Genomic DNA, 27939 nt, shown 5'->3' on the forward strand with positions numbered 1-27939 from the left:
ATGAGGAGCGGCTTTGATGCCCCACCTCGGTCCATTGGTCTGTAGCGGATAGGTTGAAGGAGACGAGGGAAGACGAGGAGGAGGAGAAGCCTGGAGAATCCATCAATACTCCCTTGCGTGCCACTGAAAGACCCTGAGAAGAACTGGAGACGATGTCTGATGACTATCAGTAGTACGGAGTAGATTGGAGGGCATTTCAGAAAGGGGGAGTAGCACAGCCTGTGAAGCTTGTCGGCCTGTCTGGCGATGGAAGAGAAGAGATGGATTGAAGGTGGTGAGATGCTGATGGACGTTGTAGCTGCCTTCCATTGGGTACCTTACCTTTTACACCCAAATACAGACACACACACAGCAAGGCAAGAGGCGCAGCATCCGTGTTAAGCGTAAATCAGGTAAGCGTAACTGTAACTGCCCCTTCGTACCTACCTACCTCCCAAGCGTGCTAAGGCGTAGCAAGGCACGCTAAATGGTAGTCGAGGCAAGGTAGGAGCAACAGTGAACCCAACAGTCAACACGGGCAGTCACCACCTTCCTTAGGTACGGTAAGGTACCTACCTCAATGAGCGCCGTGAGCGCTTGCCTCCTGGTGTCCTGTCCTGGTTTGACTTCCCGTACATTCCCACTGCTCCCGCCCTACCCATCCCTTCCCCCAAATTAATTCTCGCGGCCTGGGCTTTCAACCTGCTCTTCCCTTCCATACGCACTCATCTCGTCCGCTACGGTCTTCACTCGTTCTTGACCTGCGCTTCTCGTTGTAATTACTACATACTACCATCGCTTAATACTCTCTCCTACACCTTCCTGTTGGAGCAAACTTTCGTTGCGCCCCCCAAGACGAACCTTTTCCCATTCTCTATCGTCCGAACGCCATCGTTCCGTCCCGAACCCACGCCGACTCGAGTCAATCACGAAGCCGGGATCCCCAGATTATCAGCCAAACTCTGTTTTTAATCTTCCGAACATCAGCAACTTCCATATCGATTTCGATCTCGACCCGGTCATTCGGACGAGCCTTGTACGACCACTTTCCGCCCTTGTCACAGACGGATACACAAGTCATCAGACACCCGAATTCCTCCCCGCCGCGGCAGTAAACACGCCGGCATCATCCCACCGTCACCCGCGGGCGGCGAAAGTCCAATAGATCACCATCGAACCTCGAACTTGATTCGTAAAACCAATATCGACATCTTCTCGCATACCTGCCTGCGGGTCGCCAGCAATTTTTTGTTCGATTCCTCCGTTGTAACTCCGTAATACACACCCAGCACCACACACATTCACTCCAACATGTTGTCGGTTCTTCCCATGGGCCTTGCCCTCCTCGGTGCTTCTACCGTCCTCGCCCAGACGCCTCCCTCATGCTCCCTCACCCAGAAGTGCCCCGAGAGCGCACCATGCTGCTCCCGTAAGTTGTCATCATCATCCATAATGCTCAAAAACTCGAGTCTCTGACCATCGCAGAATATGGCCAATGCGGTACCGGTGCCTTCTGCCTCGGCGGTTGTGATCCCCGAATGTCCTTTTCTCTCGACGCCTGCGTTCCCGCCCCCGTCTGCCAGGACAAGAAGATGTCCATGAACTCGCTAGACAAGATTGTTGATATCAGCAAGTACTACGGTGATCCGAGCAAGGCCGACTGGGTTTCTCAAGGTGAGCCCGCGCTGTACAACAAGGAGGCCGTTCTCCTCACGATGCCCGCTAAGAGCGTCGGAACTGTCCTTGCCTCCTCTACCTACCTTTGGTACGGTAGTGTCTCCGCAAAGATCAGGACATCGCGTGGTCCTGGTGTCGTGACAGCTTTCATCTTGTATGGCGACGTGAAGGACGAGATCGACTACGAATGGGTCGGCGCCGACCTGGAAATGTCCCAGACCAACTACTACTTCCAGGGTATTCCCAAGTGTAAGTCGACTTGCCATGGCCCCTGACCCGAGCTCGATGCTGACAATCATTACAGACGACCAGTCTGGCAATATCTCCCTCTCTGACACGTTCAACAACTGGCACACGTACGAGATTGAGTGGACCCCCGATGAAATCAAGTGGATGGTAGACGGTCAGGTTGGCCGAACCAAGAAGCGCTCCGACACATGGAACGCGACTGCCCAGCAGTGGGACTTCCCTCAAACGCCCGCCCGTGTCCAGCTGTCCATCTGGCCCGGTGGTGCCGACACCAACGCCAAGGGTACCATCGACTGGGCCGGAGGTCCCATCAACTGGGAGCACGAGGATATCAAGAAGAACGGATACTTCTATGCCATGGTCAAGGATGTCGAGATCAACTGCTACAATGCCAAGAGCTCTCCTGGCACCAACAGCAAGAAGAGTTACTACTACAACAGCATGAAGGCTACCAACGACACTGTTGTGGACAGCGACAAGGACACCATTCTGAAGAGCTTTCTCGGCACCGGTCTCGACATGAACGCAGGTGCCTCATCGGCTTCCGGCACCGGCACCGGCACCGCGGCGCAGCCTACCGCCTCAGCAGCCACGATTCCGGGTGGAAGCAGCTCTGGCACGGGCAACGACCACAGCGACAGTGGTAGCAGCTCATCCGGCTCCGGGTCTTCTGGCTCAGGCTCCGGTGATTCATCCGGCTCCGGTTCCGGCAGCAGCAGCGGTTGCGGAAACAGTGGCTTCTCGCAAGACTGCAACAGTGGCTCCAGTGGCAGCTCTGGCTCAACAAGTGAGGGCTTCCGCCGTGAATCCTCTTTCGGCGCCAGCGCCTTTGCCGCACTTGTGGCTGCCACTGCTCTCTTCTGGCTATGAAGTACAGACTAGAGTGTGGCCTTTGGGTTTCAAAAAAAAAAATGGTATAATGGATAACGTGATGCGCTTGCTTGGTTTCGATTCGGGCTACTTGTATGTAATGAGAGCATTCCTTTCTTTGAAGCATTGTTATGAAGGCATTTTGGGTAATGGCGCTTGCCGTCCATTCATTTGGTAAGGGGATTGGGGCAACCAGATTGCATATGCAGTCGGCCGTTTGCGAGCTTTGAATTCAAAGCCGGTGTCTGTACATATGGTAGAGCTGCGCAATCAACAGAGGTTGAAGACTTGAAGTCATCCATGGGTTTGTTTGGATTTGCTTCTCACATCGCGACTTGAGTGAGGTCCAGCGTTCGGAAAAGCAGTGGTTAGCCTCCGTTGAAAAATGGATGATGACTGCAGGCAAACTCAATGCTGACATTGTAGTATCCAGTAAGAGAGGGGTTACTGGAGACATTACACGGCTGGTGCCGTAGCATCCGAGAGGAGGCCGAACGGCGGCCGGGGGTGTATCGGCGATCAGCAAGGCCGGAATGAGACGGCTAAGCGGTGATGGGCCGCCGAAGAGATAGATGCCCGGAAGGTTGTTGGGCATCGCGTTCTAGGCAGCCGAGGCGGTGTGAGGTTTCACCTTGATGCATCTAAGATGTTTGTTGGAAAGTTGATGCGGCGTAGGTTGTCAGAGAGGTATGTATTGATGCGGCGCGGGACAGGAAAGTCGGGGACGGGGACGAGATTTTGTTGTTGGTTGCACTTTGTTGTTCTCGATGATGATGTGTCGAATCTCCCAGGGCCGAATGGTGACAGTCAATTTACGGAGCACTTCAGGCGACGAATAGTGATGAGCGAGACGCGGGATGAATGGGGGCCATGCGAAGGACGAAAGAGTGGTGTTTCGCGAGGCGAGGAGTCTGGCGAGTTGGAGCGAAAGGCGCGAGCTGAGCCACAGGCTTGGCTGTTGGTTGGGCCGTCGGGGGGATTCCAGGCTGAAGTGGGCTGTTAGTGAAAGATGCTGCTGAGCGCTTAACCAGGCGGCAGATAACATCGGGTGCTAACACTTGTAGATGACAGTCACATTCAGACAGGGATGAGGGCGATGCAGAACGGGCGGGGATGCGGATCCTGTAAGCCACAAAGTAGGGGTAATCGTGCCGATCATATCGTAGTTGCAATGGCCGTTCCCGCCTTTTCGATTGATACCTACGGGCCCTACGGACCAACGTCGTGCCTTTTCGTTGTTGGTTCGATATTTCGCTTCAACGCGCCCGTTTGAGCGAGATTTGGAAAGGACGAAGAACGAAGAGTCGCGGCGCGCTAGGTGAGGTTCTGGGGTTTCACACATGCTGCGGCTTACAGCTTACAGCATGGATGCCGTGTTTGTTTCTTTTTGCTATTGTACCCAGTGAGTGTTTTCCAAATGTGATGGTCCAGTCTTGCAGATGGCCTGCATACCTGCCCGGCCTGAGACGGAGGTTGGATGCATATAAGGCTGGGCAAGTTCGCCGTCGAGGAGAGGAAGGAAGAGAACATCACCAGCATCATCACTGCCATCCTACTCCTTGGCGACATCAAGCTTTCACTTGACTTTTAGTCCATCCTACTCGCACAATCAAGCACAGTTCTATTCATTGATACCACTCATCATCATCCTTTGCAGGAGCATCATCGCACTTGGCACGCTAGCAAAGCATACCCCACTACAACCTTATCCCGACCTTACACCACAAACACCCCGACTTCATAATAAATCATGTCCAGCATCAAGACCATCGCCTTCTTCGGCGCCTCAGGTGGTTGCGGCATGGCAGCGCTGAAGCACAGTCTCGAGGCCGGCTATGTCTGCATCGCCCTCTGCCGCAACCCAACAAAGATGACCGACGTCCTCCCCGAAGCCCAGAACCCGAACCTGGTCGTGAAGAAGGGCAACGCCCACAGCGTCGACGACGTGGCCGCCTGCCTCGTCAACCCAACCGACCCGACCCGCCTGGTCGACATCGTGAGCTTCAGCATCGGAAGCCCGCTCAACCTGGCCAAGATGACGGTCGAGGACCCGGACGTGTGCAAGAACGGCGCCGCGGCGCTCCTCGGCGCGCTTGAGAAGCTCCGCGCCCAGGGTGTCAACGGCAAGCCGAGGCTGGCGATTATTTCGACGACGGGTATCTCGGACCATGCGCGTGACGTGCCGCTGATGCAGGTGCCCATGTACCACGTCCTCCTCAAGCAGCCGCACGCCGACAAGAGGGTCATGGAGCAGAGGATTGTGGCGAGCGACGAGATTTTTACCTTTATCCGCCCCGCGTTCTTGTCTGATGGTGCGCAGCCTGAGAAGCGGATCCGGACGGGTATTGAAGATCCCAAGACGGGCGTCCAGACCAAGGCTATCGGGTACGGTATCTCGAGGGAGGACGTTGGACGGTGGATCTTTGAGGAGATTTTTAAGTCGGGTGGCCCGAATTACCTGAGGAAGGCTGTCACCATCACCTGGTAAGGTGAAGCTAAGCGATTGTACACATGGGATGAGAGAGTGTGAAGTATGTGAATTGGTACAGCGGGGGATCCGGGCGTTTGTCTATTTGCTTTGAATACCTGATGGGCCTTGGAGTCAAGATACCCATGACTGCTAGGCTTTCTGTAATACCTCGATAGAATATTGACAGAGATTGAATCCTGGAACTACTTCTATTCTTCTATGTTAAGCGCTCAAACCCTTCTTCTCTCCCAGAGACCATGACAGTCTCATTATTTGTAGTAACTACCTGTTCCGGATGTAAGTTTGATCCGGCAGAAACGCCTTCCGAGTTGATTTGGACGACGGCCTCGCAAGACTTGCAGTGTACGAAATGGCCTAGGCTGACGGAGATGTGCAACTCGCAGGAAGATCCAAGGCCCATGTATATAAACACTCAACTACTCTCTGATAGGCAAGCCAACAACCCGCCTTTGGGAATCCATTTACTTAGGCAGAGCACAGATCGTACCGCGATGGCGCCAGCCAAGCAACCCCTGGCTAGCGGTCTCAGCATGATAACCAACAGTCTACAAAGAATGGACGTTTTCAGCCAATGTCAGTACCTCAAGCACGCAACTGCCAAGGGGGTATTCAAGTAGAAGCAAGCTCGACAAGCTCTGGCACAAGAAATGCGATGATGACTGGATCAGCATTCACCCCGCGCTCCCCTGCAGTGTTAGTGCTGAGGTTGGCTGTCCCCATGCACCTCGAGCTGTTTTACCATCCCATCTCACGTTTGGTTGGCTGATTGGATGTAGATGCGCATGTCGTCTTCAGCGGTCCTCGTCACCGCGGCTTATGGTTAGTTCTCGAAGCGCAAGCCACGCCGAGAATAGTCGCACGTCAACGGCGTTTGAAGGGTACGTACCGGGGAACCGCTGGATGGGAAGACCCCACTTCGGTACGTATCGTAACGGCGGACCACCGGCCGGCATGCTGATGAAGATCTTCCGTGCTTCTTCCCTCTTTCCCGTCCTTGCTAGGTATTGCCGCCTGATGAAATGTGACGGGCGAGAAACGAGAATACTTACTCCCGCCTCAAGTTTCTCATAAACAGGTGAACAAGGTACGACGAAACTTTGATTTAGAGAAGCTGAAATAAAAAGGGGGTCGAACACAGTGACCCTCCCGCTCGAAAGTATGGGAAATGTCCGGAATGTTTCTCGTCCAATCCTTTGCGGCCAAGGACGGGTGAACATGTTTCGAAACACCGCCCTCACTCAGCCCCTCCAACCAGGCGACCAACCGCAGCGCCTAAAGGACGTTGCTGTTGGTACCGTGGTATCTCACTTAGCATCACTTCTGATATTATTCCGTGGCCATTTGGCCCCTGTTTCATCGGTAGTGAGTAGCACACAGCAGGGCAGACGAGCCAGAGTTGGACCGTCGACTCACGCGGAACAGCCGAATATGCTCCAACCTGATGAGCATGAGGCTCCTTGAACATGAACAGACAACTACCTGTTCACGTAGGGAGTCCGCCTTGAGACTGTTTGTTCTGCTGTGGCTGCCCGCCCAAAGGAGCGGCTGATGGCTGGGCGGGATGACAGGATCCAATCCCCGTTGACTGTCGGACGACAACTCGGACTCGAAGCCAGACCTGACTGGACTTGACTGACGCTGGATCCCCACGCTTACCTGCATCCATGTGGTTTGAGGAGATGTCGGCAAACATGCAGCAGCTCGCGTTACCATCAAATTTGGCGGCTGGAAGTTGGAAATCCAGTCAAACGTTGACTGCAAATCATTCCATGAGTATCAAGAAAAGGGAAGAATAGCCAGGGGCCGGGGGATCCTGCGGCTCTTTGGGGGCTCTTTAGGCCTGGCGAGTAAGCAATGCAACAGACCCAACCAACAACTGGTAAGCTTGCCATCTTACAACCCCCACCAATCGTTCGCCCGTTGTAAGCCGTGACCCTGACCCCAAGCCCTCCCTTGCTTTTGGCACTTTGCATCTTTGCTCTCTTGAACAAGACTCTTTACAAAAAGGATTCGATGATGTGGGGTCTTAGACCAATAAACACGGTGGCACAAACACACGCAGACAACCATGTATGCACAGAAAGGGGGGCTCTTTGTGTGTTACTGTTTGGTGGCCGTGGAGGCGGTTCGATGCCGGGCTTTTTGGCTCCAGGCTGAGCAGACTGAGGTGGGCTTGTCATGCCATCTCACCCTATCCCTTCCCTTCATTCAACTCAGCCATGGCTGGGGATTTGGGTCTGCCAGGGTGGTAGATCTGGCCGGCTAAGGTAAGGTAGAGTCAGACGCATGGGAATTAGAGTCAAAGACTACCTTATTATGCATGTTCTGATGTGAGCATGTCTGCATGACCATGCACACACGCAGCCTTTTCGGAGTTCTCTTGCCTGTTCAACCATCTTATAAGGTTGCAGCTTCCTGCCTCCACCGTCCCAAGCCATCCTCTTATTATTCGGACGAAATATCAGACTTGTGTATTTACTCCAGCACCAGCAAATCACTAATCTTTCCAGCTCTGCTTGTACTGAACTGAATCAGCCCTGTTCCCTCATCTGCTGCGAAAATCCGTGGAAAAATTTCGTACCTGCCTGCCTTACCTCGACCGGCTGCTCCTTCCTTCCACCTACTTCTGAATCACCACTTTTGCCTCACACATTTCCCACACCCACCCTCACTCACAATCACTCACTTTTCTCCCCATCACTCACCACTCACCAGTCTCTACTCTTTTTCTGCCTCTTCCATCGCACACTTCACACTTTACTCTTTACACTTTCTTTTCCTGACTGCTCAATACCGATCACTCAATACACTCATTCTTTCTCTTCAACTTCACACAAATCATCGCGATGCGCTTTACTTCGGTTATCGTTGCTGCTGCGGCTGCTTCTGCTGCGGTCATCGGCCGCCAGGACGCTCCCGCCGCCTCATCTAAGGTCATCATTGGTTCTACCAACACCATCTCCGTTGCCGACTACGATGGCAAGTCGTTCAACATCGTGGGCAGTAACACCACCGAGGGCACTGGTCCCAGCTGGATGGCTTTCAAGGAGCCCAACCTTCTCTACGCTGTCAACGAGAATGCCTTCAACCTCCGTCTGTTCACTGTAAGTCACCTCTCTTTCTAATTTTCAGCAGTCTTTGAACTCACCTGCTTATTGGGATTTTTTATTGATTCTTTCCAGCTCGATACCACCAACAACGACCTCAAGCTCACTGCGGAGGCTACGGGCTCTGCGGGTGTCGTCTCTATTGCGTTCAACAAGGACAAGACTCGCCTTATTGGCGCTGCCTAGTACGTTCCACTTTCTTCTGTTATTTTATTTTGATTCTGGCCCCTTGGAAAGTGTCGTTGACTGATATCATTCAGCACTGGTGGAAACGTTGACGTCTGGGATATCTCTGACGCCAGCGCCCTCAAGTACATGAAGAACATCACTCTCGGTGGCGAGCTTGGTCCCAACAAGGAGCGTCAGACCAAGTCTTTCGCTCACCAGGCGGTTCTTGATCCCTCTGGTCGCTACTTCGCCATCTGCGACCTCGGCACTGACTCCATTTCCATCATCGACTCCCAGGATGACAAGTTCGAGGTTGTGTCTCGCAACAGCGTCTCTAGAGCTGGCTGTGGCCCTCGCCACGGCGCCTGGTTCCCTCAGACCGGAGGCACGCCTACTGCCTTCGTTGTCGCCTGTGAGCTCACCAACACCCTCGAGGTTTTTTCTGTCTCTACCACCAACGGCTCTTCCCTCTCCCTTACTCATACCTCGGAGCTGAGCACTTACGGCGCTGCTTTCCCTCCCGCCAACGCTACCACCGCTGCCGCTGGCGAGATTATCATCTCGGCTGATGGAAAGCACGCCTACGTCTCCAACCGCAACAGCGGTAATGCGACCGACTCCATCTCCCACTTCAAAATCGCTCAGCAGGCCGCCCCCGGCGGCTCCAAGTGTAAGCCCAAGGCCGGTGGCATCACTCTCGAGTTCGTCGATCAAATTTCCTCTGGCGGCATCAGCCCCCGCATGTTCAGCTTCTCCAAGGACGAGAAGACGCTCTTCTCTACCAATGTACTTAACACTATGGACGGTACTGGAGAGGGTGTGTTGGCGCTCAGCCGTGCTGAGGACACTGGCACTCTGACTGCTGTGCCCATCACGTCCCTCCCGGTTACGAACTTTCTTTCGGCCGGCGTGACAATGGGTCCTACCTTTATCCAGCAGATCGTCTAAGATCTCAATGGCGTTACGTGTGCCTTATCACAGTCTGTCTTTGCGTATTAAGGGAATAGTTCCCTTTGGAAGGGTCTCTACGGCATTGGCTCTGGTGTTACACGGCCCGGCGTTGGAGAGCGGCAACCATGAGTTGGCTGGTACAGACATGAAACCGCTTGATATTAGGGAGGTTCTTTTCGTTGCATTAGATACCAAAGTCATTAGGATTAGTGACCTCGTTCTTCAAAAGTTTCAGCAATACAGATTCTTGATCTGAGAGTGTAACCCCTTCTTGCTTGCATACGTGATGTGAATGTGCTGGGTTTGGTGGAGTGGTAGTTGAGAAGGGGAGAAGTCGTGTAGTCAGTCGAGTCTTTCCGTGGTAACCTGGACGGTTCCCGTCTGCTGTTTGGCGGAGTAGCGTGTTTTCACTGTAGATTAGCGAGGTTCAGAGGCGCTATCCGCTAAAGATGCTGATTGAGCACTGAAGAACACTGTCTCCACCCCCTCAAGGACTAATGGTGCGAATGACCGCGAGGATTAGCATTTGACAATAGCTGCTTCACCACCATTATCGCCCACTCTCCGCCCACGACGGTCCAGTCACGGCTGCATTCCCCGCCGAGAAAACAGCGACTGATTTAATTTTGAATCGGCGCCCTCAACCATCTCAAGAACTAGACGAAACCTAAGTAAAGGCGCCCCACTGGCTTCGCGGCCCGCCGCCGCAATGTCGGACAAAATCACCGGCAAAAACCTGTCCTACGACACAAACATCCCGCCATTTCTGCGCGCTCTCCAAGCACAAGCAGCAGGGAACGGAGGCCCAGATGAGATCCTCTCGAAAAGGCGACGGGCGGGCAAGAAGCGCACCGACAGCGAAGAGGCAGAAGACGCGCCGCTGGTCGTGGATGACGACGGCAATGTTGTCAATGTACGGGTGGACAAGGATGGCGGCGTCGAGGCGGATACTTTGAAGAAGGATGGAGTAGAGGAGGAGGGGGTAGGGAAGGATACCAAGGAGGAGAAGAGGGAGACGGAGAAGATTGCTGGGATTGGGGCGAGCAAGAAGAGGAAGGCTGGCAAGGTTGTTGGCGGTGATGCAGACGACGATACTGTCGCCGATAGGATCGTGACGAAGGGTGAGAAGAACGGTGACGACGACGAAGGCGCCAAGAAGAAGCCTGCTAAGAAGAAGGGGAAGAAGATTAAGCTTAGCTTCGATCCAGAATGAGGCGTGCTACGATCAGGGCGGACATCATCGTCACCATCAAATACAACGTAGACACGCGGGAAGAGTAGGGCACTTATCCGCAAGGGAGCAAGTCAAGCCACGAGAGCTGCGGCTCTTCCTCTTGTCCTGGCCGCCATGCGAAACAACGACAACCTGACTGGCGTCACACAACACTCGCGAGGAGTCATCAAACAGGAGTCGGGAGAAAAAGGTTCTATACAGCCACAACTTAAGGTAATCTACACATCTGCCATGCTCACTCTAGAGCAACTCCGATGCCGTCTCGCCTCCAGTCTCCTTGCTACGTGCTCGCCATCTGCGAAAGCATCTATTGGTATCGGTACTCGGGCTTGACGAAGTCGGCGAAGGTCTTGGGCTCCTCGTAGCCGTGGTGGTGGTCGTGACCGTGGTGGTGGTCATCAGTGGGACCGACGTACTCCATCTTGTAGACGGAGCCGCACTCGGGGCAGCGCTCGATAGGACGGTCGCGGGAGATCTATGCATGTTTGGTCAGGTTACGGAGCTCTTTGGGCAGCTCAATCGGGTCCATGGGCACGTACGGTCAGCCAGATGGTGACGTGGGAATCGACGGGGACACCGGTGCAGCCGAGGTACTGCTCCTCACCGGCGGAACGGACGGGGATGGGGTTCTCGACGGTGCCTGAATGATCAAGTTAGATTTCGTGCTCGCGCATGGATTTCGAAGAGGGGTCAATCGCGTACCCTTGCGGGAGGCATCGAGGGGGCGCATGTCGAAGATGTCGACGCCCTCCATCTTTCCGAGAATCTCGAGACGCTCGAGACCGGTGGACTGCTCGAGATCGGTGGGGATGCTGCCGGGCTTGGCACCAGGTCCGTGAAGGTCGTCCTCGCCCTTGATCTCTGTATTGTTGCAATGAAAATGATTAGCCTCTTGTCCTCATCTTCCAAGTCGTTCGAAATTGGTGCGTCGCTTCGATCGTACGACGCGGTCCGAAGGGATGCATGTGGTCGGGCTTTAGGCATTCCGGGGAACCGCGCCGGGACGAAAACGACGATAATTTCGAATCAATTGGCTCGATAGACCTTACCGGTGATGGTCTTGTAGGGCTTGGCGGGAGTAGAGGAGTTGGCGTCGCCTATTTGTGGCCGCGGATGGCCGTAGAGTCAGCGATAAGGGAACTTTCGGAATGGCTTCGCTGCAAGGCTTATTTTTTTCTTCTCGGGATTTGGGGGGGGCCTTCAATTGGGGTTCGTACGGCGGATCATGGAGGTCGCGAAGGTGCGTCTGGCGAGGGGAGCGACGGCCGCCCGACGGGCAGCCATGATGGCGGAGCGCTGCAAAAACATGGCGACGGCAATTGGGGTGGTAGAGAGGAGAGGTTCGTTGTTGTGACGTCGGGTTTGGGTGAAGAGAGAGGGATTTGTCGATGGCCTGATTTGATGGTTTGATGTTGCGGCTGTCGGGTAAGGTACGGGGAACCACCAGTCAGAGAGACCGCAGAGAGAGCACTGGCCAAGGTACTTGCCATAACCGGAATCGTAAGCGACAGAGCATCACGTGATGAACAGATTACCAAATGAGAGCTGGAGCATTACAGAGCCGTGATAGCTTCGTCCCCTTTCATCCGCGCCGCTTTCAGATGCAGGCTACAAAGGATGCGACTGGCACGATTTTTGACGTTATTCTATTTCAGAGGTATTCTTCTAAACTGAAGCTGCTCACCAGCTATTCTTGTTATGGAACTAGATGGCCCAGAACTGTGACGAGGTTGTTCTCCAGAAACCCAGCCACTTCTCTGAGAGCCTATCCGAGTTGGTCACCATCTCAATCTGCCATCCACGCTCAGTACCCAGATGGTCCAAGACCGCGACGGAGGTTTTCTCAAAAGCAAAGAAAAAGAGCAAAAAGGGAAAAGCCACTCCTCCGACCTGAATGCCTATCCGAGTCCGTTACCATCCATCCATCTAACTCTCATGCCAATTATGTCCTCCCAAAAAGATGCCTGTTCCCATAGAGATAGATACCCGAATCAGTCGCGTCTAGAAAGGGAATCCCAATTCGTCCAGCTTCTGAGCTTCCTCGCTGTGGTACCAGGGGAAGACAAATCCGTGAGAAACTCTTCTTCCAGTATCCTTTGGGAAAGGACTTTCTCCGACTGAAGCTCTGATGGCCTCCATGTTTGTGGGCTGGATCTGTCTTCTGATCTCTTCCGAGCCGACAAACATGTCAATCCATTCGCGATTGTCGACTGGGGTTTCGACGCTGGTAGTTTGGGGAATCGGAGCCGTTGCCTCGGTTGCCAAATCATCATCGTCGGCCATGCTCTTCTCGAAGCTGTCCAGCTGAAGTTCATCCTCCATTGGGGCATCCACAACCCCAAATGTAGATGTCCGAGTGTGAGCTCCATGTCCAATCTCCGCTTCAAGATCCATAGAAGGCTCGGTCTCCATAATGGGACCGATCAAGGAATGGCTCGAGACCATGCTGTCAGCAGATGGTCTGCTTCGAACTGCAAGACGATCCTCTGTAAACAGTGGTAACTGACGCAGCCTCTTAGCAGGGCGCGAGTAGCTACCGTCGTGGTCAGAGGTCGATTGATCAAACGCCTCTAAAGAGTGGTGCGTCTTGCGTCGATCACTGGCATGTCGTCCTTCTTCTTGTGTGGAGGATGTCTGCATCTGCATTTGCGACCTCAACGCCTCTGTTGGGTTCAAGTTAAGGTTAGAACCAGACTCACGCAGATTCTGCTGCTGCTGTTGCTGCTGTTGCTGCTGGAAAAAGGCCTCATGGAAACCTGCTCGAGGCTGTGCAATTCCTGCGTCAGGGGCGGCTGATCTGCTACCCGTCAATGCGGACGAATGGGTCTGCTCTCTGGCAGAAGATGCCTGCTTCCATCGACCTAAGTAGAAGTTGTAGTCACCGGTATGCTGTGCACCTCTGATCTCAGCTTGCCGAAGAATGCTGTCGTAAGCACCGTGGTTCTTGTCAACCATGACGCGCCAGAATGACTTCATGGGGTCGTGTGGAAAGCGCTCCAGGGAGACACTCATCCTCCACATGAGGAAATGAATAGGCGGCATTCCCAGCTCTCCACGCTCATACATAGCATTAAGCCGGCTGAGGATGTTGCAGATCTTGTAGAGAACATAGTTGTCGCAGATCCCAGTCTCAGGCAAGTGTTCCTTTGCCATGAGTTGATTAGGATGGATTGTGTGTCCTGGATTGAACCACTGCGTTGTGACCTTGGCTTGCCGCAAGCTGCGCTGGTATCTCTTGAAGACATGCTCTGGGTCATCCTCTGATGCTGGGAGGGGTCCTTGGAGCATTCGCTGATGTCTGATCAAGAGATATTCTTGATAATCCCTTTCCACCTTCTCTTCGTTGACTGCCTCTGCAAACTTTTTCCATAAGGGGTTCCAGTATGAGCCGGTTTCGCTGATGGGTGCGACTGGGACACCCCGAAGCATGGGCGGGTTAACGTAGGTCTTGCCGTCTTCACTGATTGTGAAGATGGCATTCACGGGGGTGGCTGTGACTTCAAGCAGTGCTGCCGCATCTTCGTTGTCTTTGGGGTTGGGCGCACTGGATGACTCGATTTGTGGGATCGCTGCAAGCTTTGTCTCCTTCTTCTTCAGCTTGCTTTTCAGGCGTGCGATCTCATCTGTCTTCGCAATGAGGGTCTCTTCGATCTCTTTGATGAGTGCTTGTGTCTGCTTGATGGCCTTGTCAATTGCCGGTTTAGGGATATCAGCGGCGATGCGTTCAGATTTAAGCTCTTTGAGCCAGTCCTCTTTGTATGAGATCCGGTTCTCAATGCGATCAATCTCGGCCTCAGAAGCTTGGATTCCTTGTCTCAATTCTGAGATAGACGTGAGCAATTGCGATCGCCGGACAGGCGCACTGTTGTACGAGGGCGAAGTCGGGTCCATCGTGGCTTCTGAGTCCTGTCTCCCGATTACGAGTTAGCAGTTGCGAGCCATTTGTAGCATGAACAATTTACTTACCCAAATGACCTCAGCGAATGACGGTAATTTCAAACAAATGAAGAATGGTCGGGGACGTGGCAAAAAGGAAACCCAATCTGTGTGTCGGAGAGTTCAAAGTACCTAGGTGCAAACGGTATGAGATGCTAGGTGAATAATGTATGCCAAACCACCCAAGCTCATAAAGATGCTTAGAAATGTCATCAATGAGAATACCAGTCGTTAGCTTGGAAGGGGAGGGCCGATTGTTGTGGAGTGCTCAAGGGAAAAGACCTGATGCGGTGTGCTGAGGAAGAATCAATCAAAGTGGTGCACCGAGGCTAGAGGATTCTGGTGGTGAATGGGAGAAGAAGCGGAAAGCTAGCGTGGGTTTTATAAAGGCCCCGGGAGAGGCTGTGAGAGAAGGAACGTAGATGCGAATGAGAGGAGACATCGGTACGGAAGTCACGAGTAGTGAGGGTAGGAACGACGGGATAATTTAGGGAATCATACCCTCAAACTGTAGGAGGCAAAGGAGACATAGCAAGAACGTCTACAAACCAGAGCGATCCTTCCGTTAAACGATCTATAGAGAGAGACAGCAAGAACGATCTTGTACAATTACGGTCCTTCCGTCCGGCGATCTATAGAAGGAGATGGCAGGAACGTTTGTAAATCAGTGCGATCCTTCTTTTTAGTGATCTATAGACTGGGAGACAGTGAGAACGATCTTAAAGCAGTGCGATCCTTCCTCTGAGCGATCTGAAAAGGAGATGGTAGGAACGATCTTAAAACTCATGCGATCTTTCCTTTCAGTGATCTATGAATGAATACAAATGCGATCTTTCCTCCTAAGCGATCTGTAAGGTAGACACGCAGGAACCCTTCGACTGATTATGACCCTTCCTTTGAGCGACCTCTAAGAAGGAAGATGACAAGGTGCCTACGGTGAGATGGTCTCTACTTAGTAAAAATGAATCTACTGAGGCGACAAAGGGAACAGGAAGCTACGCATCTCCTATTTGTATCTCATTTCTGTTCATCTATGTCAGATCTATTTAAGCTTACACTGGTCTAACCGAACCCTTCATAAGTCTACGCTGTAGCATCTCATTATAGCTTTTGGCTTATTTTATCGCCATCTGTTCTCCGCTCTCGAAGTATGCCGTCTTGATATCCGGTGGCGACATGTATGCCTTCAGGACTCCACATCTTACAGACCAATGCCCCTCGACCGTGGCCGGTCCGGGGAAATGATGCCTCCTGAATCCACCAGCCATCGTCTTTCATCACGGCTTGATCGACATTGACATGAACGACAAACTTGTACGTTAAGCTGGCTGCGGTGCCTAGACTCCATCCGAGGCCAACATGGTTGCCTATCATCAATAATCCGTTGCGATCGGACTCGAACGCATGGACAGCCACATGCGAATTGGGATCGTCCGCTGGAAGAGGGCCTTTAAGACGATATAGGAGAAGCTCCTTCCTCTCCGAAACCGGCTTTCCCTCATTGTAAGCCGTCAAGTCGACTTTGTGCATGTCAACGATGGGAAACGTCGTCTGGCCAACATCCGGAAACATGGCTTTGATTTCTTCCACATCGACCGCCGGTGCGAACGGCCAATCCTGGGGTGACTTGGTGGACAGAATTTCGGCAAAGCGTTTCTGCGGTGGCTCTTCTTGAGAAACGATTCTGGCTTCCTCTGGCCGTTTGAAGGTGCATATGCAACTGAAGCAGATATCACCCAAAAGCCCTTCGGCATCCTCCAATAAGAAGTTGTCTTCATAGTGGCCGCGTTTGCTCGTCTCTTTTGGTTGGCGCACAGTCACCAGGCGGGAGCAGAATGTCCTGCTAGTCGATAGAACAGTGACCTCATATATGAATGGCCTGTCTGACTTGGCGGCAGCCGAGAAGACTCCTTGAATGGCCTTGCTACAATGTTAGCGACGGTTCCATCTTCCACTCAAGGCAGCAGATTCCAGTCTCACGTGAAGCCCAAAACCCCCGGACTGCGTTCCGGATCCTTCAGGTTCCTCTTCTTTCACGGCGCGGCTTGCAGCTAGCGGCGCCTGACAGTAAACATGCCCTCCGTATGCAGCTCGAGGATCTGCCTTGGACCCACGGCCTTTGCCGCCGACAAGTTCTGACCCTGGTACCCAAGCTGGGTAGAGACTCATGTAACGCTTGACGATGCTACCTGTCGTTGTCGTATGGTTCGATGTAGTTGGCAGCAGGGCCAGTGCCATGACATCGTCGAACAAGAGTTTGGACATAGCAAGTGGTGGGGCTGCCGAACGAACGAAGACAACAAGGGAACGAGTAACGTCGATCTGGGTGGATTGGCGAAATCACGGAATACGACGCGACGAGCGATGCTTGAACGGTTTTTGAAATAAATTCTGCCTGCCAAAAAAATGACGAAACTTTGGAGCTCGGAGAAGGGAATGACTGGTTTGAAGTTCAGCTTCGGGAGTTCAGCTTAGCTTTCCCCAACAACGCTCTGAGACCTGGACGAGATTGTACCTCGGGACGAGGAGCTCTATGGCGGGGACCGTGGCCGTGCGGAGCTGCCCTTCTTCCTTCTCCAGAACTTCAGCACGCCAGAGTCTCGGTGCGGAGCCGAGGCACGCCATGTGAGGGGAATCCCCCAGATGATTCTTAGGGGGTTCGGCTAGTCTCTTGCGCCGAGTCCACCGCTCCATTCCAAGGATCGCCGCGGCACTTTGTGGGGATGCCGGCTTTGGTCTCCGGGGGATACCCATAATTCCTCGGCCTTGAATACAACATGAAAACCACGGGTGCCGGTGATTTTGGGCCGGTCACAACGGCGTACAAGCGGCGGGCGAAATCCACAACATGTGGCTGATGTAAGACGACCTTGAATGCTTACTGCGTACAAGTACCTTAGGTGTGACTGGGACAAGACGCTGTCCCACCCAGCGCTGCACACAGCTGACTGAAAATGGGCCCTGCTACTACCTACCATCCATACATACATACCTCACATAATACCATGGCCTCTGGAGGTCAAAGCCGCTGCTACCCTCCTCTCAGACCCTGCAGGAGAATGGACATGTCCCACCTGTTTGCCCGAACTTCTGCTGACATGTTGACCCTTGGGGCCGTCGGCGACCCGTCTTCTCAACTGACCGAGAACGAACTTCAGCTGATTTCTAGTCGGGTTGCCTGTCTGTCACCTTACACATGCAGTGTGGCGCCGCTTTGGCCTCAGTGTCCCCTGCGAAAGCGGAAAATTTTGACAGGTGATGGGAATTGTGGCCGCTTGGCCCTGAAGGGTAGTTGAATAAGGGACTGAGTCCATCTTGGGCATCGCTGACTCGAAAAAAACTGGGATTGTCATGCAACATGTCGCAGCTTGCGGGCGTTCCATTCTTTCAAGCCCTAAGCGATGAGTTAATTTTTCCTAGCAAGTCAAAGTCATGGAAATATTGGAGTGTTGTAAAGGCAAACCAGCAGCGCAGAGAGAATTCATCTAAGAAGATCGATCACGAAAAGAGTACCTAGTAAAGAAGCATTGGTTCGGAAACCATCCATCCACAACTATTTAACTTACTCGGAGTCAAGTTGCCTCTTGCTGACACCCATAGCATTAGTTCTGTTCCCAAGATGGGTAACCCGAGATGGGGTATACCCTGGCAGCTCTCTGATGTCTTTGCCGCAACTAACAGGCGCCTAACACGACTAGTTTTGTTGCTCTCACCAAGCCTTGAATGTTCATTCGTCACGAAGCACGAAGCCCATTGGCTAACAAATACTCCCTCAACCCAAGAACCTTTAGCTCACAATCACTCTCAGGGAAAAAAATAATATATATATATATTCTGGGCCACGCGTGACCCTCCCACTCCAAACTTAGCGGCTCAATACCACCAGCTTTGCAAGCAAGCGACAAGCAGCCATCCGCGGGTGAGCAGGCTTAGGGAGGGGGGGGGGGGGGGGGGTGGGGGTTGCCCCCCCGGCCGACTTCGGGCCCCCCCGTACCGGAGCCCCCCCCCCCCCCCCCCCCCGCGCCGGTGCCGGCACTGGGGTCGCCCCGGGACATGTCCGTGGCGAAGAAGGGTGGGGGGGGGGGGGGGGGGGTACGCATTACCGTACGATGCCATTCCGGGCATCCTGCATTCGAAGTCTCGCCTCGCCCCCCTCTCAGCTGTGCTGGCAGCCGATGAGCGGCCTCGGAACAATTCTCGTTGGATACGCAGCGGCGAGCGCTGCATTATGCACCCCGTGGTGATTGACAACAGGCGTCAACGGTGAATGCACGTACACGATAGGAGAGCCAAAACCCGGGGCATGGTTGGACGAGGCTGCTTTCCCCGCAAAGTGTGGTAACAAATGGGAGTTTGCTGGCGTCACATCGGTATTGTGCTTGGCTGCTCCTTTTGTGGTGTTGCATCCCGTGTCGCTTTGACCGTTCGAGGCTCTCGGTACTCGAGAAACTACAGGGAGGCGAGCAAGGAGACTGATGTTTTTGACGGGGAGGCAAAGGAGCAGATCATCTGTCTCAAGGTATCCTTTCCTGACATGCTAAGGTAGTCATCACATTGAGCTCGGGTATTGTAGACCTATGACTGGAGACTTAACTCTCGCAAAAAGGACCTGACGACCTATGACGGATCTGGCAACATGAAGGGTGTGGGCTCAATTCGACAGCGGCACAAGTGAAGAATGAGGCCCTCGAGCTAACAATCACCTTGAATGCTGCGATATCGCAAGCGCAAGCGTGGTCAAAAGGGGCGGCGAAAATCCAGCAGAGCGGGTGACCCAAGCCACTTGCGCGAGAAAAAGAAACGTTGGGCTCTTGGTGCCAGGTCCATGAAACTTGACCGGAAATTCAGGAATTGCACTTGCTTGCAACATCGGAGATATTGAACTAAACAAATTCGGATAGTAACCACTCAGAAGCACTGGAATGTGAGAAACAAGGTCAAAACCTGCCGAGTGGCGAACGATTTGGTGGTAAGCATCCAGACTGTAGAAACTAAGTACCTGGCTGGATTCTGGATGTGTCTGCAGAAACATAGCCTGTATCTTGTCTTGAATCTTCGGTGAGATCCTCCCACGACTCCCAGCTTCCACTGTTGACGCGTGCCTTTGCCCAGCTTCCGAGCGTCCATTCAATAGGCAAACGGAGAAGAGGTCAGCAAACCAGTCGGTCAAGAAAGTGGTCTAGGTGTTCTCTTATGCAGCTTGCCACATCGCCTCTGGGCCGGACATGACCACCCGGTCCGGGGTGCAGGAAATATGTCTCTGCCTCCCTGTTTGTCCGTACCGTAGCATCTATCCGTCCGGGCTTGACCTCTAACTCCAGGTCGGGATTGTTTTTTCCAATGCACAGCAAGTGCGTAAAATAGTAGCTCGATTCCTGATCCATTCTTAATAGTTGAACATAGTCTTCTTAGTGTCCAGAGTACCCTGGTTGTGATAAACCTTGACGCGCTTCAAACACGAATGCAATAAAGCCACGGAAGAACCACAAGCACATCTCCACATAGTCCGACTTCTTTTTGCTCCTGTATACCACGCTGCATAGCATGCTTACTTTACTCAAACATACACAACTACTCTTACTCCGTACCCAACGCATGTCCGTCCATTTGCCTGAAGGCTGAAAACGCCCCAAATTTCCCGCCCATGTCACTCGCATCTCCTCCCCCCCCTCGACCCCAGACCGGGGTTGGTGCAGGACCGGGGGTGACCGGCGCATCCCGACCCTCTCATTCGCCCCTTGCCAGCTTTCCCCAGGTCTCTGCCCATTCCTACCTCCGCGACCCCTGTCGACTCTCCCTCACACGCCCACACATCAGTCAAACCACGACTTTTTGTTTTTCTTAGCCCGTCCTGTCAATGGGTAGCACGGTTCCCGGGCTCTCGAAAAGAGAGGAGAAGGGGGGTGGAACACCAGCTGGTCACGTTCAAAGTTCGAATGGGCGGTTCCGCCCCGTCGGTTTGTGCTGATCTCCCTTCTCACGCTGTGCCTCTCTCCCCGCTTTCTATGCACTCGCCTGAGGACCCGTCTGACGGGCAACGTGTATGGAGTACGTACGGAGCAGAGCAATAAATAGAAGACGGGGTCTCGTGCTTGTCTTGCAGCTGCGGACGGCATCAGCCTTTTCGCCTTTCCCGCTCTCCCCACTCTCTGTCACGCATCCTGCTAGGAAGGTCGCTCGCACTTAGCGTAAGGGCCCTTTTCTCGTCATCTACCTTGGCTGCTCCACTCCAGCATCATCTTCTTTTCTTATGCCGCTTTAACCTTTCGACGGACTTTGTTGATTCTCTGTAGGGTCACGTCACCCGGCCCCCATGTTGGTAGCGGACGGTAGTTAGATCGGGCGTGGGAGTGGCCGTGGGATATGAACCGGCTCTCCGAGCATTGTTTTCTACCAACGCGACTCAGTCACCCGGAAGACGCGAGTGGTCGTCTCCTTCCATCCGAACGAGAGGTATCAGCAGAGACAACAAGATAACGATGGTGGTTGAAGTCGGTTCGTTGAACCGCAATGCGTTGGAACCCTTCAAGACATGGCGCCTCGGAACTTCAGCTTGCGAAGACGATGGCGGTATCAACATCGACCCCCATCTCTTCTCGCCACAGGCTTTGAGAAGATGTGCCAAGCATGAGTCCAACTGCCCTTCAGCTTCAATCCTCAGAACCACCTTGGTTACCACCAGTGCCCATGGCCCAGAGCATGGATCAAAGATATTCGCAACAACATCCGCTGAAACTACCCAGACGAACTCAATCACCTCTTCACCCACAAATCCGCCGACAGTACCACCTTTCGTCTTCCCTCCCAGCCAGGAGAAGGCCAACTTCGTCTTCTCGAGCCAGCCCTCATCTTTCAACAGAGTAAAGCGTGCTAGAGCCGAGTCCGATGTTGACGGCCCATACACAGCCGGGCTGAGTTGTAAAAAGCGACGCTTGAGGCTTCATCTCATAACAAGTCGACTTTCTCAGCCCTACTCGTTACCCGCGACACATATCATCAACCGTGAAGCCGGTCCCTTGGGCGACAAGCGTTTCGTGAAGCTGGCTGCTGTAGCCACCTCGCCCGAGGTCGGCAAACAGGGCCTACTTCGAGAGAGCTCCATCATGTTGAGAGCGGCAGTACTCAATAGGATTCGGCTACGTGTCCGAAATGAGGCGACACAGCGCGGTGATATCGGTATCGCCGTGACAGCTGCCAATGCGGCTGTACTTCACCACGGCCAGCAACTAGCCACAGGAGCTAGGTTTGTTGCACAATCGCCAGCACACCTAGAACACCGACAGCAGCCACTGCCAGCAAGGGTTGTTCTGATGCGACCCGGAATCTCTCCAGGCACTCCTCATCCAACGAATGCCCTGTCCGCCCAGGCGCAAAGAAAGCCATCGCCTCCATGGACGCCTCAATCAACTCGGATACAACCTGTATCGCCGAGGTTAAACCCAACCCGGTCACCAGTTCTAGCTCCTTCAAGCACGATGCTGGACGAAATGGAGGATGACGGACTGCTGGCGTTTCCCACATCAACACACGAGTGTTCCTACGCGTGGGCCGACGACGACGATTTGGAAGATGTGTACTCTGACTTTGGTGCCATCTTCGGAGGATCTGCACAGGCTGGTGAGACTGACGACGATGGCAGCTCCTACGAAGAGTATCTCGATGAGCTGGATGGCATTTCTTGGGTCGGCGGCAGGTAGTGCCGTTGGATGACGGGTAAAGGAGAACCAATTTGGTTGAATTTCGAATCCAAGACAAAAGTAAAGCGGCTAGTAGCACCGGAATGGGTGGGCTGGGTTGGAAAAGAAAGAAAAAAAGCAGCATGAATCAGATTTGGCCTATCAATGCGTAGGCGACATTCGAGAAGCATATTTCCGACCAAGTTTGAGGTCACGGGATGGCCAGTTGGCTCTGTCAAAGGACATATGAGATGAGCGCCGTAAGCAGGTCACTCACTGTCATTGTTGGCCTGGCAGGAAAAGAGAGGATTGGCCATCATGCGCTATTGGATACGGCGCCATAAAGCAGGCGTCGAGTTACAGACTCAGCCTTCATATAGATGAAAGTGAATAAGAAGAGAAATAAAAGACTCACTCAAAGGCAATACTTGCCTGCCGGAGGCCTATGCCTCAACCTGCCTTCAATTCCGTCCATGATTCCGCCTGGAATTCCGATGTCCGAAAGTCCGGAGAGTAAGAAGAAGTCACATTGGAATCAGGCTGAAAGATGTGATTCGTGTCGAGGGTTCTTCGTATCGAGGGATTTTGTATTGATAGCGGGGTGCTATAGAGAATGAGAACAATTCTCGGTGTTACAACGGAATCGACGCAGAAGGAACCCCCACCAGTTCCGATGGTCGGCCCGGTCGGACATCTTCCCGGGCCCCGCCGTGACGTTGGGCCTGGGGACGATGGCGGGGACACTGGGGCGGGGTGATTTAACCCGGGAAGCTGAAGCACGACATTGTCAGGCCCATTGCCCAATATTTTGTTCAACTTTCAGGATTCAGACACATGTTCAAACGCAGAATTGTAGCAATGAGCAATCAACTTTTGGACACAATTGTGATCGGAGCCGGCTGGTCCGGCGCCGTTGCCGCCCGGGAGCTTGCTAGCAAGGGTCGCAAAGTGTTGGTACTTGAGGCTAGAGACAGAATTGGAGGACGTGCGAGTACGTGGGTGAAGGGAGATGCCAAGATTGATGTTGGATGCAGCTGGATTCACGGCTACAAAGAAGGAAACCCCGCGAGATATATCGCCCAAGACTTTGGCGTTGTGAGTTTGACATGGACGCGATTGAGTAATAGAGATCAGAAGCTAATGAGATGGAGTAGGCCGCTCACTTACCCAAGGCTGCTGAGGGTGTGATCTACGGCCCAACTGGTGCGTGAGACTCTGGCCCATACCGCGATATTGTGTATTGATAAAGAACAGGCCGTCTCTCAAGTTCCAACGCCGACAACCTGCGGGCGTCCCTTGGTGCTGCTCAGGCATCATTGAAGCTCCCGCACCCAGCGCCCTCTCCATCTACATCGCTCGCATCCGCCCTTCTGGCTGATAACTCGGCTCTTTTCTCAGCTTCTGCATCCCCTGATCCTTCCTCAGACGTCAACCAAACCAGCCCTGCTGACCCGACGCAGGTAGCGACGCAGCCTGCATCAGGTTCATCTCAGAAGGATCTGGCAGCCGGCCTTGCCCGCTCCCTCGAGATTCCCCTGGGACTCAAGCTCGAAAAAGCTTCCCTGAAGTGGGCTGGATGGGAGACTACTATCTCATTTGGAGGTTCTGATGCCGCCCCTGAGGGAGGCTATGAGGCCTTGGTCAAACAGGTCCTTGATGACGCCAAGGCCAACGGCACTGAGGTGAAGCTGAGCACAATTATTACTGAAATCTCACAAAGTCAAGACGGAGTTATAATTGTCGACGCCAAGGGCAACAAATTCACGGCAAAGACGGCCATTTCTACCATCCCGCTCGGTACCCTCAAGACTCTACCTGAAAGCACCTTCAACCCTGCGCTGCCGCCGCGCCTACAGGAGGTAATCAAGGGCACCCACGTCGGTGTCCTGGAGAAGTTGCTGCTCCAGTACCAGACAGCTTGGTGGCCCGAGGCCGACAAAGCAGGATCCTACACTTTCTTGCCCACATCTACGAAGCCCGTGACCGAAAGCTCTACCCCCGCCGAAATCTTCGAGGCGTCGACTCTGGTCTGCGCCAACTTCGCTGGGCCGTCTCTCCCTGGCCCTAGTCCGACTTTGCTGACGTACCTTTCCGAAACTCCTGCTACCGCATTGCTCCGCTTCGATCAGAAGGAAGTTGCGACTGCCTACCACAAGTTCCTTGTCTCTCGCTTCAAGCCATCATCTGAGCCTGCGGAGCCGATCGAGACCAATTTGACCAACTGGTTGACAGACGAGTTCTCCCGCGGTGCCACGACCACGCCGTCAATTATTTCAGAAAATGGGGAGCGAAGCCCACTTGACTTCAAGGAGCTAAGCAGGCCCGTATGGGATGGAAGACTCGGATTTGCCGGTGAGCACACAGAGATGGAAAACCGTGGAAGCGTGGCTGGTGCAGTCGTCAGCGGCTACCGTGAGGCAGAGCGTGTTGGCAGACTTTTGAGACTGCTGGACGAGAACGCCAAGTTGTGATTGGATCGAGGAAGGCGTCGGACAGTTTCTCATAGGCAAGCTAGATTTGGGATGTGCTATAGGCTTAGACGGGGGCTGGGAATTCTTTTCTAGGAGATGAATCAGACGATTGAACCCGACAAATGTCTTCGAGGACGCTCTATGCCGTTCATCCTGAAGCGGCCAGCAGCCTCGCTGCACGATCTTTGGCAATATCACACATTGCCTACTACCTCGTTAGAAGAATGTCTCGAGGATCCAAGTTCAAGGATGCAACTTGCCTGGATGGCGGCGATTTCCTCGAGAGCCAAGTCACCACGCGAGATACGAGCACGCATGTTTTCCATGATTTCCGGCCGACCTCGACCGTTGACGAACACCACGTAACGTAGGCCTGGGAACTTTTCCTCGTACTCGGCGTTCAGCGCAGCCAGCTCTGTGGCGTCTCCACTCTGAAGCTGGGCTTGCTCTGCGGCGGACTGAGCACTCTCAACCTTCTTGGCCCCGAGACGCGGGTGTGAACCGATGATTGAGTGTAGCTGCGCCTTTTGTGTAGGGTCCGCCGTAAGAGCCTCGAAGGTCTTTTGAGCTTGATTGATGAACTCGTCGTAAGACTGGAAAGATGTTGTGGAAATAGAGGGCAGAAGACAGGCGTGAATCGCGGGGCTCGGCTCGAAGAGCGCATCTAGGACCTTGGCCTGCTGCTCCACGGGGAGGGAGTTGAGACTCTTGACGTCAGGTAGAGAAGCCATAGTGAACTGCAAATTGCACTTCGCTGTTTTGAATTATGATGAAGCAATGAGTAAATGACCGTTCATGACCTGCTTATTCTTTAACATCGCTTTTAAGGCAGTGGAAGGTGCTTGATGAAGTACCTTAGGTATTACCTTACCTACCTTAGGTAAGGTAGACCTCATGTCAGCGATACTTCACGGTGCGATAAGATAGAGATAAGATAAGTCAGGACGGGAGGCGCCGATGACGGGACATTCCATCAAAACTAGCCACACGTGATGGAGTGGCTCGTGCTCACCAGCTGCGAAGCAAGACCCACACTGCCTTGGAACAGCAGGTGCGGCAAGGCTGAAGTTTTGTTTTGGAAGGGAAAAGTTGACGCGGACGAACTTTGTGACGGCTCATATCGCTACATTCGAGATAATGCTGTGCGCCAGTAGGTTCAAATACTCGGGAGTATCTTGCGCAACTGCTGACTGCTTTCTCAGTTTCTGGAGAAGCTCCTCAGGAGCCCGTTGCCTCAAAGAAGTCTGGTACGTGTTTGCGCCTGGTCGCGTCAATCCCCAAAATGCTGACTGTAATTAGGCACCGTCTTCGAGAAGCGATTGATCGAGAAATACATCGAGGAGAATGGTACCGAACCTGTTACTGGCGAAGCCCTGACGATCGAGGACCTTCTTCCTTTGACACAGTCTCACGTTGTCCGACCCCGACCCCCGACGCTCACTTCGATTCCGGCCTTGCTTGCGACATTCCAGAATGAGTGGGATGCGCTCGCTCTCGAGACGTTCAACCTGAAAGAACAGCTTGCGAGGACACGAGAGGAGCTTGCCACAGCATTGTACCAACACGATGCCGCGGTCAGAGTAATTGCGCGTCTGTCCAAGGAGCGAGATGAGGCTAGAGAGGCGCTTTCCAAGGTCAGCGTCAGCGCTGGAGCCACAAATGGGGATGCCATGGCTATTGATTCGGCCGAAGGTCTTCCGGAGGAATGGGTTGACAAGGTCAACGCAAAACATCAAGAGTCAGTCTTCCAGAAGGCACAGGCATGGGTAACTCTAGAACGGTTCACTAACAAGCCACAGACTCTCCAAGAGCCGCAAGAAGCGTCCGGTCCCTGAGGGCTGGGCTACGTCCGAAGAGGTCGCCCTGTTGACCACTGTGGCATCCACTTCAACACCGGTTTCGAATGCCTCGTCGCTGGCCACCGAAGGAAGTTATGCGGCCATCAGTGGTCGTTCAGGAGATGCTGCGATATACTCTATTGAGGCAGACCAGGTCGAACGCCAAGTTGCGGTCAACGAGCCGGTCATTGACTCTGTGTGGACTGGTAGCAAGCTCATCTTTGCCACGAGCAAGGGATCAGTGAAGGTCTTCGAGAGTGGTAGCGAAGTTGCGTCAATCTCTGAACATGCAGGCCCTGCAACATCCTTGAGCCTTCACCCTACCGGCGACCTCCTCGCATCCGTTGGCTCGGACAAGAGCATTGTCTTGTACGATCTCAACACCCTCAAGAAGATCAGCCGTGCCTACGCCGACTCTGGTAAGCGACTAAAGCCCCCAGTACTCCTATGCCAGCCTGCTAACCTGCGCAGCCCTCACATCATCTGCTTTCCACCCCGATGGACACCTCTTCGCGGCTGGAACCGTTACAGGCGAGATTAAGCTCTTCATGACCACGACGTTGGAGGTTGCGGCTGCATTCGACCTCGGCGCAGCTGTCGAGGCGCTGACCTTCTCAGAAAACGGCTTCTGGCTTGCAGCCACAGCCAAGGGTCAGAGCTCTGTAACCATCTTCGATCTGCGCAAGGAGGGAGATGCTGCAAAGGTCAAGACACTAGAGACCGGGGGCCCAGTGCAGTCACTTGCTTGGGACTACAGTGGGCAGTTCCTGGCAACCGCGGGTGCCGGCGGCATTACTGTCCAACAGTACACCAAGAGCTCCAAGAAATGGTCAGAGCCCCTCAGAACGTCGGTGGCTGCATTGTCGGTCCAGTGGGGTGCTGGGGCCAAGCAGTTGGTTTCCGTCAACGAGGAGGGCGTTGTTTCAGTGTTTGGAGTCAAGCAAGAATAAGCAGACATGCATGTCTCGCGATCTGTATTATAAGTAATGGGGACAGGAGAGTCGCATCTAAAATGATATCCGAAGTCTTGGGCTCACAAGGTATGAAGTATGAAGTACTCTGGTCTTGCAAGAAAACCGCGAAGGAACAAATAAAAACCATCGGGATCCCCATATCAGTCAAGTGAAAGGCTTGCTGACTCTGGTTAAAGATGTCTCGAGACACCTTGAGGCAGTTGCTTATTCACAAGGTAGTGTGCTGGGGCGAACGTGCATCCTGACATTTCTGTCCCTTTTCGGGACTATGACATAATCATTTTAGGGACATATTACCGTCTCTACAGAGTACCTTAC

At 53.4% G+C, this 27939-nt stretch overlaps 12 protein-coding genes across 12 annotated transcripts; 7 read left to right on the forward strand and 5 right to left on the reverse strand.

The window, feature by feature from the left end:
- Positions 1-1290: 1290 nt before the first annotated feature.
- Positions 1291-2775, forward strand: CABS01_15673 (glycosyl hydrolase family 16; the record flags this gene model as incomplete). Its single annotated transcript, XM_060549007.1, has 3 exons — positions 1291-1408; positions 1465-1905; positions 1961-2775. The coding sequence occupies 3 exons, from the start codon at positions 1291-1293 to the stop codon at positions 2773-2775; spliced, it is 1374 nt and encodes a 457-aa protein (XP_060391090.1).
- A 1350-nt stretch (positions 2776-4125) lies between these two features.
- Positions 4126-4344, reverse strand: CABS01_15674 (uncharacterized protein; the record flags this gene model as incomplete). The annotated part of the gene is made up of 1 exon (XM_060549008.1): positions 4126-4344. The coding sequence occupies one exon, from the start codon at positions 4342-4344 to the stop codon at positions 4126-4128; it is 219 nt and encodes a 72-aa protein (XP_060391091.1).
- Positions 4345-4525: 181 nt separating this feature from the next.
- Positions 4526-5263, forward strand: CABS01_15675 (uncharacterized protein; the record flags this gene model as incomplete). The annotated part of the gene is made up of 1 exon (XM_060549009.1): positions 4526-5263. One exon carries the CDS (start codon positions 4526-4528, stop codon positions 5261-5263), a length of 738 nt encoding a protein of 245 aa, XP_060391092.1.
- Positions 5264-8112: 2849 nt separating this feature from the next.
- CABS01_15676 (uncharacterized protein) lies at positions 8113-9489 on the forward strand (the record flags this gene model as incomplete). Its single annotated transcript, XM_060549010.1, has 3 exons — positions 8113-8370; positions 8449-8558; positions 8634-9489. The coding sequence occupies 3 exons, from the start codon at positions 8113-8115 to the stop codon at positions 9487-9489; spliced, it is 1224 nt and encodes a 407-aa protein (XP_060391093.1).
- A 712-nt stretch (positions 9490-10201) lies between these two features.
- On the forward strand, positions 10202-10705 carry CABS01_15677 (uncharacterized protein; the record flags this gene model as incomplete). The annotated part of the gene is made up of 1 exon (XM_060549011.1): positions 10202-10705. One exon carries the CDS (start codon positions 10202-10204, stop codon positions 10703-10705), a length of 504 nt encoding a protein of 167 aa, XP_060391094.1.
- Positions 10706-11033: 328 nt separating this feature from the next.
- On the reverse strand, positions 11034-12034 carry CABS01_15678 (cytochrome c oxidase subunit Vb; the record flags this gene model as incomplete). The annotated part of the gene is made up of 5 exons (XM_060549012.1): positions 11034-11201; positions 11266-11366; positions 11429-11587; positions 11776-11823; positions 11944-12034. 5 exons carry the CDS (start codon positions 12032-12034, stop codon positions 11034-11036), a joined length of 567 nt encoding a protein of 188 aa, XP_060391095.1.
- A 693-nt stretch (positions 12035-12727) lies between these two features.
- On the reverse strand, positions 12728-14617 carry CABS01_15679 (uncharacterized protein; the record flags this gene model as incomplete). The annotated part of the gene is made up of 1 exon (XM_060549013.1): positions 12728-14617. The coding sequence occupies one exon, from the start codon at positions 14615-14617 to the stop codon at positions 12728-12730; it is 1890 nt and encodes a 629-aa protein (XP_060391096.1).
- A 1146-nt stretch (positions 14618-15763) lies between these two features.
- Positions 15764-16927, reverse strand: CABS01_15680 (acyl-CoA thioesterase II; the record flags this gene model as incomplete). The annotated part of the gene is made up of 2 exons (XM_060549014.1): positions 15764-16582; positions 16643-16927. 2 exons carry the CDS (start codon positions 16925-16927, stop codon positions 15764-15766), a joined length of 1104 nt encoding a protein of 367 aa, XP_060391097.1.
- Positions 16928-21141: 4214 nt separating this feature from the next.
- CABS01_15681 (uncharacterized protein) lies at positions 21142-22359 on the forward strand (the record flags this gene model as incomplete). Its single annotated transcript, XM_060549015.1, has 1 exon — positions 21142-22359. The coding sequence occupies one exon, from the start codon at positions 21142-21144 to the stop codon at positions 22357-22359; it is 1218 nt and encodes a 405-aa protein (XP_060391098.1).
- Positions 22360-23172: 813 nt separating this feature from the next.
- CABS01_15682 (flavin containing amine oxidoreductase) lies at positions 23173-24809 on the forward strand (the record flags this gene model as incomplete). The annotated part of the gene is made up of 3 exons (XM_060549016.1): positions 23173-23433; positions 23493-23541; positions 23593-24809. 3 exons carry the CDS (start codon positions 23173-23175, stop codon positions 24807-24809), a joined length of 1527 nt encoding a protein of 508 aa, XP_060391099.1.
- A 194-nt stretch (positions 24810-25003) lies between these two features.
- Positions 25004-25540, reverse strand: CABS01_15683 (OHCU decarboxylase; the record flags this gene model as incomplete). Its single annotated transcript, XM_060549017.1, has 1 exon — positions 25004-25540. One exon carries the CDS (start codon positions 25538-25540, stop codon positions 25004-25006), a length of 537 nt encoding a protein of 178 aa, XP_060391100.1.
- Positions 25541-25946: 406 nt separating this feature from the next.
- Positions 25947-27597, forward strand: CABS01_15684 (uncharacterized protein; the record flags this gene model as incomplete). Its single annotated transcript, XM_060549018.1, has 5 exons — positions 25947-25959; positions 26012-26056; positions 26109-26547; positions 26609-27066; positions 27119-27597. 5 exons carry the CDS (start codon positions 25947-25949, stop codon positions 27595-27597), a joined length of 1434 nt encoding a protein of 477 aa, XP_060391101.1.
- Between the last annotated feature and the right edge of the window lie 342 nt (positions 27598-27939).

Source organism: Colletotrichum abscissum (genome assembly GCF_030869225.1).
Source record: "Colletotrichum abscissum strain IMI 504890 chromosome Unknown Scaffold_71.1, whole genome shotgun sequence".
NCBI lineage: Eukaryota > Fungi > Ascomycota > Sordariomycetes > Glomerellales > Glomerellaceae > Colletotrichum > Colletotrichum abscissum.